General features: G+C 37.8%; 1 protein-coding gene across 1 annotated transcript in view; it reads right to left on the bottom strand.

The window, feature by feature from the left end:
* KERA (keratocan) overlaps positions 1-8,889 on the bottom strand; it is a 33,287-nt gene extending 24,398 nt beyond the window's left edge. Inside the window, exons 1-2 of the mRNA XM_041120425.1 lie at positions 8,525-8,889; positions 4,546-5,442 (exon numbers count right to left, since the gene is read on the bottom strand). Of these exons, the coding sequence (XP_040976359.1) occupies positions 4,546-5,422 (877 nt within the window). The 5' untranslated portion in view covers positions 5,423-5,442; positions 8,525-8,889. The remainder of the gene's footprint in view (positions 1-4,545; positions 5,443-8,524) is intronic.
* Positions 8,890-16,117: the final 7,228 nt, after the last annotated feature.

The following is a 16,117-nucleotide window of genomic DNA, read 5'->3' as shown; positions in this document are numbered from 1 at the left end:
TGCATCCTTAATGGCACATTTATTGGGCAGTCCATATTGCAATATAGTACAATTTTAAGACTGCAGACCAATTCTATTACTCTTCCGATTCAGAATGTACCAGCTGAAGTGAACTGATGATTCCTGTGAGTTAGGGTCATATAATCTGAGAAATGTTTATAAGATTAGATCTGTGTGGAATTGTGCTGAATGAAAACATAAGTTCCTGAGACTTTGAACTCATTTGTTGGGCTACAGGCTTTACCATTAACTATTTAGGTCCAGTTTTCTGTGGACAGTTTGAGTGTAATTTGTAAACATTAAAATAAACATGAATTCCAATACAGGTTTTTTTTCCAGTTTCTTGTCATTCAGGAATGACGTGGTAAGTATAGTTCTGAAGGCAGACATTTAAAAACTTTCTAAATTTACTTATTTGTTTTTTCTATATTGTTACTTTTGAGCATAAATACTAACTTTGGATGCAAAACAAGGGATGCTTATAAAAGTTGGGTGGATGCTTAACTACTGAAAGGATATAAACTTCATGCATGTAAACCACAAAATTTATCTGTGTTACCAAAACACTCATCTGTGCTGATTATTTATGAGACTGAAACCCTTTTGGAAGTGGGTGCAAATCTAGTCCTCACAGAACTCAAAGGAACTCTGCCATGGACTTCAGTGGTGCACACTGTTTGCATTTGGGTATTAATTTTTTATACAGTTCATACAATTTTCAGTTGTTAGAAGCATATTAAAAATGTTTGTTATCTAATTGCAGTCTCCACTAGTGAAAAATAAGGTAAGTGGGTCTTGTGAATGCACTTGATGTGCTGTTACCTATATGATCTGTATGGGAACTGCAATCAGGGAGACTAGAGCACTGTTGCAAAAAATATCTCAGGAGCTTACTTCCTTCTTTATTACACTTATTAAAGTTGCAGGTGTTAAAATATCTTCCTGAATTTATAATATTCAGGTTCAGAGGCAGTGTGCCTGGAATTTTGCCACTACTGTGGCATTCATATTCTCCCAACACAGAATTCCTGCATGACCCAGACACAGAGAGAATAAGAAGGATTGGATGAAAATTGGATTTTCATCTGAACAATTATTTTCTCACTAAAAGTGTCTGTCACCATAAGAAATTCTGATATTCTAACAAACTACCTGAATATTTGAAATATCTGGGGAAAAAAAACCAAACAGGAACAGGCATCTCCTCTCGTCTCCTCTCCATATAAAGCAAAATGGGAGCATAGAAACACTTATTTTTTAGACAGAATTAATTTTTTACTATATGCTAGGTGAGAGTATATTCCTTGTACATCAGGAGTGTAAGCAGCCTTTAACTAAGGGCAAGATTAACTGTGCAAAGATTCCTTGTTCAGGCGTGCAATACAGTGGGCAATCCTAACGGGATCTGAAGTCCCATAGTCCTCCTTGGTGGTCTGCGGTCCCACAGTAATTGTGTGATGTGAGTCATTTCTGCACAAGCCATTGTAAAAAAATCCTTTGGAGATTGGTGGAGTGAGCCAGATAAAAGACCATAAAGCACCTCCACAAATAACTCTGTTTAGAATAAGTACAATTATGGTACAGGTACTGATCCAGCCGATGGACTGGAGCAGATTATGTGGCCCCTTAACTGTCCTCTGGAACATCTTCACATTCCCCCTTGTTATACTCCATTCGCATGGTATCTTCTTCCTTGGGTTTCGTGTGGAAGCAGTAACTCTCTCCTTAATCCTTTACAAGTACAAATGAAAGATGGAGAAGTCTCCCTATACATACATACATGTACAGATATATAATCCTAAGAGCATCTTAAAGCATGGTAGCAAACCACTGCTGTTATTAAACAGAAAATTCCACTCTTAAATTACTACTAATAAGAAATATTAAAAAAAAAAAGTTTCAATTTAGAAGTTACAGTTTAGGTTTGAGATATGGAGAAAGCAAAGGCTTTCATAAACCTTCCATGGTCCTGTGCTACCTTGGAGATCCAACTAGCATCAAGTACAGTAGATGGAGTATACAGCTGATACCTAACTTACATTCAATATTATGGATATGCTTCAATTTCTTAGTTAGACATAGGAGTTAGAGAGGAGTTACTCTGAATTTGTCTTCATTCCAGTTTGCTATCCTCTTTGCTTACTGCTCCTTGCATCACAGATGAAGACGGAACATACTGAAGTGAAGCCAATTCTGCTACAATTTTTTGTATGTGTGTATTCATCAATTCTTGTTCAAAAGGCTTAGAGTCACTTAAATGAGGGTATTTCTCAAACAGGTAATTTTTTATGTATGGTAATGAATAATGACAGTAGCAAGCCCAGGATGAAACTCATGGATAATAATTTAGAGAAATATTTCCTTTCTTTCTGGTAATATCAAAAGGGTTGGACCCAGATTACTCTTTCTTAGACAAATGTAAACTTTAATTGCTAGCCTAAAGGTACCTGAGAAAAAGGGAGACAGTAACAAATTAAGAACTCTGGAGAAATATATTGATGTTAGGTTTCAGTATAAGTGAAAACTTTAAGCTATGTAAGCATAACCTGAAAGATTATACCTTTTGTACATTTTAGGACAAATTATCATTACCCCGAATACAGAAGTCTCTCTCTCACAGTATATGTGTACCATAGGCCATGGTATGGAAGGGAAGCTCCCTTGTTTACAGTCATCCTTACACAAATCTCTGGCAAATTGTAATATTTTATTAAAAAAAAGAAATTGGTCATTTTTTTGAGGTTTAAATACTCAAAGGTCAATCAACTCTTAGAAAGACTAAGCACTCACAGCTGTAGGTCAGGTGTAATGAATAATAAACTGCAAAGGCTTTGATCACCATGTGTCTGGTACTCCATTAAACTGAAATGCTTACTGTTAACTAAATTTTGTCCCACATTGTCAGTTAGCATCTTAGGGAACACCATATTATGCCTGTGAAATCAGATAGTCAAGAAAATTTATTATTGAAGTCTGCTAGATTTTATGGTTAAGCAAAAACCAGTAAATCAGAATTCTCTTTCATCAGTCCATAGGGTAGCGATGACAGTGCAGCAGTAGCCGGTGCACACCCGCTCCTCACACCGTCCCCCTCTGCTGCTGACCGGTACTCTGGAAATACAGCTTTCATTGCAAAATTAAATTGTTGTCACAGCCCTTGACTCGGAAGTCCTTGGAAATGTGAATGGAAAGCAAACTCAGTACCTGGGTATCTTGCAGAAGGCTCAGAACAACCACTCTAAGCAGGGAAAATTGCCTCATATATCTCATGAGAAATTAAACATCATTGTTAGCTCTTTTAGGAGAAGAAGAGTATCTGACAGAGCTCTACAGGTGGCTGTATGTGGTGCCTCAGGTGGGTAGCATTAACTCATTGTCTTCCCTCATCAAAACAAGGAACTGAGATGTAATAGGAAAACCAAAATCATAACATTGAGGAAAACGTGAAGCACAGTAAATACAAAACATTTCAAAAGGTCTTGCCCTCTGTCTGGTAAGATCTGCACTAAAACATTTGGCTTTAAAGGCTACATCTGTATGGAGTTAGCTATGTATGGAATAACTAACAGTGATATCCTAAACCCCTGATGGATACAAGCAGGCGAACAGAAGAGAGGGTTTTATGGTTTATGCCAGCTAGCAAGATGATGTAAGTCCTCCTGCAGAAACACTGTTATGTTTGACAGAACTGCCTCTCCATCAGGGACCACCACCTGACAGTGGTGCAGCTGGAAAGCTTCTGACGTGATAGTGAGGCCTCTCCAGCTCTCCAACACCTCTTTGCCACCCCAGGATTAGGACAGCCTCGTAAAGGCCCTGTCTCACTAGAAACCTCCATGATCTCATGCAAGGTGTGACATTTATTGACTTCAGAAGGAACATTTTTTCAAATCACGATTGAATGGAGGCAAGCTTGCCACATGATCATAGGATGTGGGAAATGGGAATGAAAAGAAAAAACAAGAGAGGCAGCTCTTTGGATTTCAAGGTGGGTTTGGAGGGATACTGCATGAGAGAAGGGAGGAAAGAGAAAAATTAATCACTGTGCCTTGTGCCTAATACCTGATGAATTTGTTTTCTTCTCTCTCTCCTCCCTCCAGCACTTTCACTACCAGCCTCCTGAAAGGTTACACATACCATAGTCAGATCCTCAGCTGATATCTCTCTCTTTTTGCTGACTTATGAATTCTGAACATCTTCCATACTGATCAAACTTTTCCCACTGTTTTTTCCTCAGTTGTATAAAACAACTCCATTGGCTTCTATGGAGTTACTCCAATTTGCATGAGATGAGAATTTAACCAATAATAACCCCATTAGTATGAAAACAGAAATTTCTCTCTTTAAGGTTAATTTGAGTAGCTATCAGATAAATGTCTGCCTTTTAACATTAGTGTGGACAACAGTCAGAGAAATGTCAGTGTACTACCAGTCTAACCAGTACCGTTTCTTCAGACTGGCTGATCTACCCTGCCAGATATTTGCATTGACCATCAGCGTCTAGACTGAGGTAAATATTAATGAAAGTACACAAATTTAACTCACTGTTAATTTTGTTGACTTGGAGGTAGAAGTTTTCGAGGTTCTCACTGACGGTTGGAATGCTCTTCAGCTGATTGAAGGAGAGATCCAACTCAACCAGTGATGTGATATTGAAGACATTGCCTGGTATTCCAGAATCTGTTAATTTATTGTGGGATAAGCGTAAATATTGCAGGGTTTTAAAACCTTGGAAATACTCATCGGGAACATTGGAGATCTGGTTATTATCAAAATACAGCATGAGTAAGGAGTGAGGCAGTCCTGTCGGTAGCTTTGTAAGTCGATTGAAGCTTAAGTCAAGATACAAAAGTGAATTCAGGCCTTTAAAAGCCCCAGAAATAGAATCTGCTTTCAGCTGGTTGTTCTGGAGGTGGATGACAGTCAGATTCACCAGCCCCTCAAGTGCACTGGGATTGACTTTTGTGATCTTGTTGTGACTTAATTGCAGGTCATCCAGAGTTTTAGGGAGTGGTCCAACAGCTTCAGTCAAATTGTTGTAGTTAATGTGAAGTTTCTTCAGATTCTTTAGTTTAGAGAAGACTCTTCCCTTAATTTTTGAATTTTCCAAATGGTTGTGATCTAGGATCAGCCACTGTAGGTCTGTTACATTATCAAACGTGTTCTCTTCAATGCCCTCAATCATATTGTTTCGAAGATAAAGGTATTTTATTCCACTTGGTACAATCGGAATGGTTTTCAGTTTAAGATTGTCACAATACATGGCAGTAGGGTAGCTTAAAGGACAATTACATTCTGGGGCGCAGACTGCTGATGATGGCCCAAAAGGATCATAACCGTAATCATCTGCAGGACCATAGTCATATTGGCAAAAAATGCCACTAATCAATAACAGAAAGACAGGTATGGAGTTGAAAGTCATCTTTGCAATGTGTCTTGTCCCTGTATGGTGAAAGGGAATAAAAAAGTTATAACTTCAATTTTTTCTCTCTTTCAGCAACATTTGAAATTTTACCATGTAAAGATTATAATTAAAAACTAATTAATTTAGGCTTCCTGTTTAAAGCTATTAATTAAGAAAAAATATATTAGTTTGTTAGTATTGCATTGTTACTACTATAAACTTACAGTCCCTGTCTTGTTATAATCTGCCTTTGTAATGCAAAACTGCAGGCCATTCTGCTGTTGTAAGTAAAACATTTGTTATATCTTCCTGCATTCATTCATTAAGTCACAAGAAGGATGATAAAGTCCAAGTTCTTTAAACTTGGCACAGAAGAGTTTTCAGTTCTGCTGAAAGCCATGTTCAGAGGCAGTTCTGCCATTTAAATTCCATCAAGCATTCTTGATATACTGAATTGCCTCATATCTAAATAAGATGTGGCAATTTGATTTAAGTTTGAAAGAGCCAGGGAAGTTACAAACTAAGGGTAATGATCTGCTGTATAGTGATTGTTAAGATGCCTGTAGCTTGAAATACCTTCTTCTCATGGATTGTGTCCAGCAAAGCATGGTCCACTAAGTTTCATATTCACCTAAAGAACAAACTAGTAGAAATATATAGCATATTCTCCTGGACCTGTCTAACAACCAGCACTGCATATGTGTGCAGGAGTATACTCTATCTAATATAGATATACAGTGGATCTGAAAAGACTGAATTTCAGATAGTGCAAATGTTCTTGTAAATTCTATATATAACAGTAAATGTGTTGATTACATTGTATGACCATTCCAAATCAATAGAACAAAAAAGCACTAGCTTCACATAGTTGTCTTCCAGTTCACATACAGCAAGAGGACATTCAGCGTCCCTGGGGATCTTCTGCTGTGATCCAATATGAGTTGTCTCACCTTACTTTTTAAGGCCATATTTTTCCTGTCAGATACTCCACAAGATGCTAATCTGTGAAGATCAGTATCTTGCTTTTATTTCTTACTGCCTAGACAGATGTTGTGTTGGCAAAGTGGGTCTAGCATCACTGAAGTCAGTGAGCTTACTTTGATTTTCACCAGTAAAAGACAAGGCTCAGTGTACTCAACTACTCTTCAGACAGTAAGATGATTAAGAAAATCCTTAGAACCTTCTGTTCTCAAGTAATTTCAGAAAGTATGTGAAGTCTGTAAACAGACCACCAGACATTCATCTCAGATCTGGGCAATCTTCCAGCAGAGTAAGTTAATCTTGCTATTGGCATCGTTTAGAGTTACACAGAGTACATAGTATTAAAATGCAGGGCCGTAGTTAGAAAGTCTGCCCTAATGCTAAATAATCTTAACTAAATTACCTCTAGGCAGGGCCTATTGATCTCATGCAGTACAGCACGATTTTTTTTTTTTTAAAAATGTTCTCATGTTATCTCAAGTCAATCACCCACAAAGTCCCCCTGCTAGATATTAAGCTGCGGGCCCCTGAATAAGGACAATTGCATATCTTTTCCATGGTTTTGGTCCCATCACATTTACCTAATTACAAACCATAGGATAGAGCAATCATTGAAATATGATTTATCACTGTAATTTCCTTTGTCTGTTCTTCATTACTGCGTGATAACATGCAAACTCTACCTTCAGTCCCCTGCTGGTATAAATAAGTACAGCTCCTCTGAAAGCCAAGACACTACAGTGACAATTCAGCTCAAAATCTGGTCCTATTTAGGTACTAAACATTAAGGATGGGGGACTAACTGCTTCTGTATTCAAAGTATTCGAGAGTGTAATGAACTTCTGGGACTACACTCTTTGGCCTTATAGTGACATTTTTACACATCTGCATCATTTTATAGTCTTACTGATAAAGTAGCATAAACATCCTATTTGAAATTCAAATTCTATTGTTCTTCCAGTTTCAAATTGTATTTGTAATGCTAAATTTTATTACTGATATCATAGGCTGATGGTTCTTTTAAACAGTATACAATGTTTAGCTGCTCTGCAGAACCCTGGAAGTAATTTAAAAAGTTAGATAGCAAGTGTTTTGAATTATTTTATTAAGATTTTAAAATGTAGGTGACAATTCTGTAGTGCAAGGGCATATGAGCATATGTGTGACAAAATAGCACAGTAAACTACATATGTAGTGTAGTTAACTTGTATTAATGGATTTCTCATTCATGTATCTAAATGTTTCTCTGTCAGAAGTGTAAGAGGTAAGTAGATCGTGTACACATGCTTGTTTGTTGCACTGAACTATATGAATCCAAAAGATAAAATCAGAATACATTCTTAGATGTTTATCTTATAACATAAGCATGCTTGAACTAATTGCCTGTGTTTGTTCTAACCGGTTGTGTTGTAAAATAACTGTGAAAATATTTGTGAAGTTGCACAGGCAACTTGCCAAAACATACTAAATGGCAAATCAGTGATTTTGGAAAATTGCTTACTACAGTAGAGCAGACAAACTATTCAAACTATTTTGGAGCTAGTCTATACTACCTTAATTCTAAAGCTGTTATGAAACAAAATAAATATAAGTTTATCATTCAGTCAGTCTTAAACTAAATATACCTTAATTCTGCAGCATAACATCTTACACAGCTTGCAAAAGATTTAATTTAAAAAAGTTTCAATGGTATATTTAAAATGTGCTTTAAAATTAACTAAAAATTTCAAAATATTTATAATTTCCCTCTCATTGTTTACTTGATTAATTATTTAAACATCAGGATACCTTGTCTTTTTGTAAAATGAAGCAAGATGATTGAACAAATGGAGTCTGGGGAGCTCTTACTAATAGATTATGAATGAATAAGTAAGCAGTGAGTAGTCTTACAAATTTCTTTGTACTGTACATCAACTCTTCTTTTGAAGTAGAACAAAACAGGCTGCAAAAAAGTGCAACACTGATGCACAAAATATGTGAGGTTGTTTTAAGGAAACTGAGAAAGCGAATCCACTAAGCAACTGTTGATTTGTGTTCAATTTACAAATTGGCAAACTTATCCTGACATGTTTTCACGTTCCCATTACAGCTACATTTAAAGAGCTGAACATTACCGTTAAAACATGCAGCAGCACTTACCTTACTGCCTTGAAGCTGCTTTCCTTAATTCCCAGAGCAGATGCAATAAGGGACTGTATCGACCAATATATGCTGTAAACAGTGTCAGGAGGTAAAAGTCTGCCAGATCCTCTGTGTTACAAGAGAAAAAAAAAAAAAAAAAAAAGCCCTAGTCACGCTGTTCTCTGAAGCTGCTATGTCATCATGGTGATCCTGTGGTGTGGCATGTACAAAAATGCAGCTCTCTCTAATGAAGTGCAGGTGGATACCATATTTTGTACAAGGACAACCCATCTGTTATTCCTGTGGGATGAGAGAATGATCAGTGTTTCACAAACCTGAGAAAGTTTAGACCAATAGCATAGCCTTACACAAGGAATTTTTGTATTTTAGAGGGAAAACATTTTAGATTGTAAAACAAATTACAAACAGACTTTTGTTTTCCAACTTATTTTATACTGCTAGACATGAGCTAACAAATAGCACTCAGACCTCAATGCTGCTGTGCTTCTTCAGCCAAGTGACTCATTCATTTTTCTGCCTTTTTCTTTAACTATCTTATGTCCACAGTAAAATATCATTAATAACAGTTTTAGCTTAAGGATCAGAACCCAAGATGCAGGAATATCTTAATTATAACCTTTTCCACAACATTAAATGCCGAGTTCAAAGTTTCTTCTGCAAAGCATTGGAATTTATTTGGTCTGGAGATTTTCTTTGGTGATTGAATGTATGTTTGTTTAATAAAAACACATCCCAGGAACGGTTTTTCAGCAGTTAGTGTAAACCCACTTTATATATTTGCTCATTTTTGCACTTAGAGCTTTCTTCTGCTTTTCAGAATCTGGAACTACTCAGCTTTACGTTGTCTGTTTCTTATTCCATGGAAGTAGTTCAAGAATGCATCTTAAGGCTTGGATGAGATGTTATTTTCACCAGGCAATGCCAAAAAATAACAGACTAAGACAGTAACTGTTTAAAGTGGGTCTTAATGTTTCCATAAGAATCTTCCCTTATCTCTAAATGGTGGATGTCTTCCCTTTTTGTGGGACGCAAGCTTTTTCTTCTAAAGTTGGATGGGGACAAATGTGAAATGTGCCTATAGAAAGCATGCACAAGCCATTTTAAAGTGTCTTGTGTGTTTAATTGTATTTGACTCTTGTGGGTACAGATCACGGGGGTTTTGTCTGTTATCAACTGGCTGTCTCTATGAAAAGTCATGGTAGAGGATGTGGCTGGGCTGGAGAACCCTAGCAGCTTCCTGAAGAAGAGGAGCCTGGATGTGGGCTTCCCCCAAATCTGCTGCCGATCTGGGCCTCCCTGCCGGTGCAGGTTCCTGGGAGCAGAAAAAAGCCTGGCATAATTCAGTGCCGTTCACGGAGAACAGAAAGGACACCAAACAGTTACAGACCTCTGTGCTTCTGCAATAGCACAATTAGCAGACGAAGTTGCTCAAGACAGAGTGCCAAGTGCCAGGGCAGCCCACAGGGAGGGCATGTTACTCTTGTGATGTTCTGACATCACGCCTGTCCTCCTGGTGTGGGAGAACCATTCACACTTTAGGAAACGTGCTGATGACAGACCATAACTACACTGCTATTTGAATGATGCAAATATGTGAACATGAAGCAGTGGGATTACGATAGTGAATTAAGTGAAGCAGGTGAAGAAGTGTGCGTGGTATCAGAACGAGAAATGTAGACGTGGACAAAGCTGTGGTTGTTCTGTGTGTGGACAAAAGGAGACCGGACGGAGTTTCTCATGCACAGTATGATACTTATCTGACAATTACTTCATTAGTTTCAGCTGACCAAGGAAAACCTAAACTGTAACCTTGACTGCAAATGGGACAACAAGCAGGAGCGTTCAGCAAAAGATAAATTGTAGTAAAGAAAAGAGTTTTAATACAGAAAAAAGATGTCCATTAAGTCAATAGTGAGGTTTGCTCTGTTGAAGAAGGTACAGCAAGCTGAGCAATGGAGCATAATGTTTGTAAAGAGAATTTTAAAATTCACGGGAAAGGCACTAGTTGTGTTTTCTCTGGTTAAAGATCTGTTTTGAAGGACAAGCTCAAGATTATAATAAATTAATACATATATTGATCTTGCAGTAAGAGATTTAGTTTTACATTTGCAGTACAAATAGAATTGTACATTGGCTGCAAATACAGCATAGTGCAGGCTTAATATGATTTTGGCACACTTATATTTATACACCAATTGTTTATTACATTGAGTTCTGTAGGTCCAGTATACATCTTTTTCTCATTCTCTTAACAGAAATACAAAGCATGCATATCTTTATAACCTGTAGAAAAATCTTATTAAACAAACGTGATGGTATTTTGCAATTAACATATGGTAAAAGCTTGGGTCACATACAGTTCAGCTGAAACTTTTTCATTCATATAGCTGCTGTCTTGCTGACTGTTTTAAATTAGCTATATAGATTGCACAGTCAAGATGAAGAATCACACACCTTCCAAGGATAAGATATAAACCAATAGATTTTCCCATTTCTTTAATAAGATTTTTGCCATCTCTCCACTCTGTTATTTGACACTGTCTCTTCAGCATCATTTTATATGCTTTCCTAATCTTACTGTTCTGACTCATGGAGCACTCACCTCATAAAACTCTGTTTGGGAGAGCAGGTAGGGACTAAAGCCCAGCAAATGGAGATATGGCTTCTTCTGCCATGAAGGGTGGGAAAGGGGGTGGGTGATTTCTTCTTTCTGGCCCTATTTTGGTTTGGTTTGGTTTGTTTTTTTGTGTGTGTGTGGGTAGCTCTCAGAAGTCATTAAATGACATGTGAACATAGTCTAGCTAATTTCCAAGGAATCACAAAATAATGTGTAAATTCACCTATGACGTCTAAGTTGAAAACCAGTTATGAATATGCTTCATGCCTGATAATGTCAGGACATACTGATATTTCACCTTGACAGCAACTGTGTTCCTAATTAAGCCATCTCAGTTTGTTTTCTCCAAAATTAATTTTCTTCTTATTCCTTATTTATTCATTTTTCTTTGATGGGAAGTGTGATCAAAACCTATTCTCATCTAGTTTTCTTCAGCTTGTGATACATGAACAGAAATATTCTTTTACTTGATTCCAAGCTCCTTTCTTGTTAATTCATAGTTTCATGGCTGGAGATGGCCAAGAAGCCTGGTAGGTTGTAGTGGAAGTATCTGAAAGCAGAGCTCACTGCAAGTATATCGCTTTGCAGTGGGTGAGATCTAGCCTTCAAATATTGTCGAGTTACAGTGTCACTGTTTTCTCTCTTCACTCCTCAGTGGTATCCTTTCTGCCTTTTCTCTCGTGTAAAATTATCTTCATTATAACTTCTACACACTTCTGCATAAATGGAACCCGCCCTCTCCCCAATCTATTTGCTTTTATTCCCCTTTTTCCCAAAAGACTCAAGTTACTAAAACCTAATAGTTTATCTAAACCAATAGTTATCTAAACCAACTGCTTCCTTTTAGTCTTAAACCTGTGTACACATCTGGTACACAAATGTGTACCCTAAGCACCAAGAGATTTGGGTGCCCAAAATTAAGAGGAGGATAGCTGGGTTACAGGAGCATATAGCCCCAGAAAAAGTGCTTGTGGAACTTTTCACATTGCCACATAAAATGAGTAGCGAGTTTTTGCACTGTTTACTTTAAATTAAATATTACTCTCAAGATGAAATGAAGGCTAGTTCGTTTTAATTGGCTACTTGCAGCAGAAGGTAAAGAAATCTCCATTAAGGGAAAAGGCCATTCCAAGGGCACAATACAGCAAGCCACTTAATTATAAAGAGGTAGTATAGTGTTTATGCGTGATGTTTTCCGTATCTCCAAATAGTGAATATATAGCCTGTTAGCCTATATGTAGTGAATAAACAAAAATATGATATTGACTCAAATCTCCAGTAATAATTAGTTAAATGTTTTTATGAAGTCCTGCAGCTTTTTGAAAATATTACTTAAGGCTGACTCATATCAAGTGAGTTCCACTAAAAACAATTCAGTTCCAGATTCTGAAGGCTGTAGGTGCTTATTATTTTTTCATCTGAAAACTTCCATTCCTCCAAATTGAAATTTTATTTGTTCAGTCTCTACACTGCACTTACATGTTAAATGGAAAGTGTTAGAGCACATACTATAAGCATTACAAAATTTGTGGTGATCCAAATCCTTTTTTTCCTTTCTCCTAAAAAGGAAATAACAGCTTTGGAAATTTACAAAAATGGTAATAGTGGTACAACCTATTAGCAGACCGCAACAGATATTTCAGTTGAGCATGAATCTTTGTTTTTGTCATTCTGAAAAACTGCTCACTGTTTTGCTTCAAACTTGACAGTGTCTGTATTCTAGTACAGTTAGCCTCCTCTCCATTGCTTTTCAGACTGTTTTTGTACTAGACTGCGCTTACTTTGATTCAAGTTGTCAATGGCAAAATTCCTTTGAGTTGATTCAAAGCTTGATCAAACCGCTTTTACGATAAGAACTGCACAAATGAAGGCAAGATGCCGTTCTTAAAAGAGATTCCTGTATCTATATACTGTACTTTGTGTTATGGCATTTAAAATGCGCTGATCTACGTATAAAAGAAAGTCAGGTGTCCCTGGATCATGACAAAATTCAAATGATTCCTAATGTAAAGAATGTAAGAGGATCTCAAGGAGTTGTTGAATTTGTGGGAAAGTTGTGGTTACAGGTAAAAATCACAGTAGCAGCTCTGTGTTTTAAACAGTACAGTTAATTTATAGGAAAAGAAAGAGGTGGACATGGCAAACTTAGCTAGCTCACTGCCTATTGTTTGTGTATATTAACGCTGTATCAATGTAGACCTCCTTTGAAAATCATTGGGCGCTAAAAATCTGCCCCTAATCTAAGCATTAGCAATGTCTGTCTGCTGTCAGATCACTACTGCTTGAGGTCAGAAGGGATGTCGCGTCATCTACCCTGACCTGCTGCATAACACAAACCATTAAACTTCATCCTGTTACTGCTGTACTGAATACAACAAAACACCTTTGCCTGCTGATGCTCCAGACAACATATAACCATGATCTAAGACATGAAAAGTTTGGGAGTTTTCTAGTTTGGTGCAAAAATCTGTCGGTTTCCCCGAGGCTGGTTTCAGGATCTCGCAGGCTATGACGGGCACTCAGCACTTTCCTGTCTGTGGGCAGAGGGTTACATCTTGGGTTAGCAGCCGATATAATTTTAGACTGCCAGTTGAGCAAGGCTTATTTATCACAGTTTTCATCCTTGTGTCTGCTACTGTGTACTTGCAGGCAGCACCCAGAAGCAGAGAGCTGGTTCCCAGGCTGGTAGGAAGGAGGATCTGCTCACTTAGCGCAGACCCAGTACATTAGTCGTCTTCTGTTTCTCCTTGAAGCACAAACACCAGAAAACTTTAGGCTTACGAACTCGGTGGGGTTGCCAGCTGGGACAGGAACAGAAGCTTCCAGCTCGCAGGGTTTATGGTGAGGTCCTGGGCGCTGGCCGCTTCTGTTTGTGCCGGGACGGTCTGCTCTACGAGACCTCGGTGAGAGTGGGAACTGCTGCCTCCTGCAAAGCTGATTTACTGCATCATGCTTTTTCTCCATGAGATGCTGTCTCCCAGTGAGTTCCTATAACTGCAACCCTTCGCCTAAAGTAATACAGCAGTGTGGTGCTATATGGTTTAGTTTTAAGTAGCCCTGCGAGGAACAGGGAGTTGGACTTGATGATGCTTATGGGTCCCTTCCAACTCGAGGTATCCCTTGATTCTTCTCTGTAGAAAGGAGCAGTCCAGTGTGCAACCTCATCCCCCTTAGCTTTGAACATGATGTCCAGAGACCCAGCACATAGCATTTGGCCTTCTGCCAGCTGATGTGATCCTCTGCTGGAACTTGGTGATAAATTGTCTTCGCCATGAAGGTAGGACCATTTGGGAGCCACTTAATGTGCAGGTTTTTAAAGTACTACTCATTGTCATTCTTAAAATGAAACGCCTTGGAAAAATCTACAGCTACTACAGAAGACCTTGTTCTCCACCAAGTTCACACCCTCATCAGGAAGTAAAAGCTTGCTAGATAATATCTATTATATCATTAGTTATCTGTTAGTATCTATTCTGACATTTGTTGTCACTTTATTCATTACCAACTGAAGGCTGTATCAGATTTTTACATTATTTTTGCTGGGACTGATGTCAGGTCAATAGCCTTGAGGTATAGTATCTACCTATTTGTAGTCCATGAACAGTAACAATGCACTGGTGTTCTGGTATTCCCAGACTCATGAAAATGGACTGTAAACGAACCAAAGATCTCTTACATGGCTTTCTAAGACATTTAAGCACAAATCATTATGACAAGCCAATTTAAAAGTATTTATCACTAACAAATATTATTTAGTTTTTTTCCCTTTAGAAAGAACATGATAGTCCTCATATGATAAAAGTACATCAGTCTGATGAAAGCACCTCAGTCTACTTCTCTCCAAATGCAGAGAAACAATGTTTACTGATTTTTTTTACGTATTTAATTTCTACCCATTGTCTTGTGTCTGTTTAGTTGTGGTTCTATAACATTACTAGAATTTATTATCCTCATCATAAACTTCAGCTTCTTCAACTATCTTCAGCCATGCTACCTGTGGTTCTGTCACTGATATCATCAGTGGAACTCAGTTTTATTTTTGCCTTGTTAGTAGTATGTACAGAGACACTATTATATATACTTTGTATTTCCTCATTCTTCATGTCTCATACTTTTTTTTTTTTTTCACTTCTAATTGCATTTCATTTTTCTACTGAAACAAGCAAGTTATGGTTAAGATTGGCCTTTTTTGCATGTAAAATCAGGGGAGGAAAGGTATTTGAGGACAATCTTTTTAAGTCTAGATATTCTTATTTTTCTTCTAATTTTTTCCACAAAGACAAATTTGCTCATCCTTTTCCTGTTTGGGGACATTGAGCTCCTCTGAAATACTGGCTGGAAATATGCTTTTGACCATATTAAATGGTCAGCTTTGGTAACCACCAGATTCCAATCCAGTGATTAACTTGCCTTTATTCATCATAAGGAGGTCCAGAGTGGATTTACCTAATGTTGTACGCAATACTTTTTGTCTTAGGAATTGTGCAGTGTTGAGAAACTCTACTAATGCTTTATTATAGGCTGCATGGCACTGCTAGCAACATCTCACAAAATAAAATTTCCCACTAAAGAAGCTATTTATTTCATAAGTTACTCCATTTTATACCTCATTAAGATTACCTCCACTTCCCTGTGAGATGCAGACCACCTTTTTTATAAATGGTCTCAGACGCTGTATCTCACACTTTGGTCCTGAGAGACAGCAAACATAGGTGTCTACATGTGTGCTAGGAGTCCAAGCATTCCTCCTGGTCACTGGGAGTCTAGTAAATAGAGTTATGGAGCCTAGGGAGTGATTCAGCTCTCTAACACAGACACCATAACAGTATTCAGTTACCTAAAGGTAGGCATCTAGTATCGGCTGAGATGCTCTACCGTATCCAGCTCATCTGTATAGGTTATGAAAAAGGACTTAAAGACCTGTCCCCTTTCCAAGTGGCAGCTGATGCCAAAGCACAGTACTCCACAGTGCC

Source organism: Aquila chrysaetos, chromosome 26 (assembly GCF_900496995.4).
Source record: "Aquila chrysaetos chrysaetos chromosome 26, bAquChr1.4, whole genome shotgun sequence".
Classification (NCBI taxonomy): domain Eukaryota; kingdom Metazoa; phylum Chordata; class Aves; order Accipitriformes; family Accipitridae; genus Aquila; species Aquila chrysaetos.
This window is presented reverse-complemented; position numbering and strand designations above follow the sequence as displayed.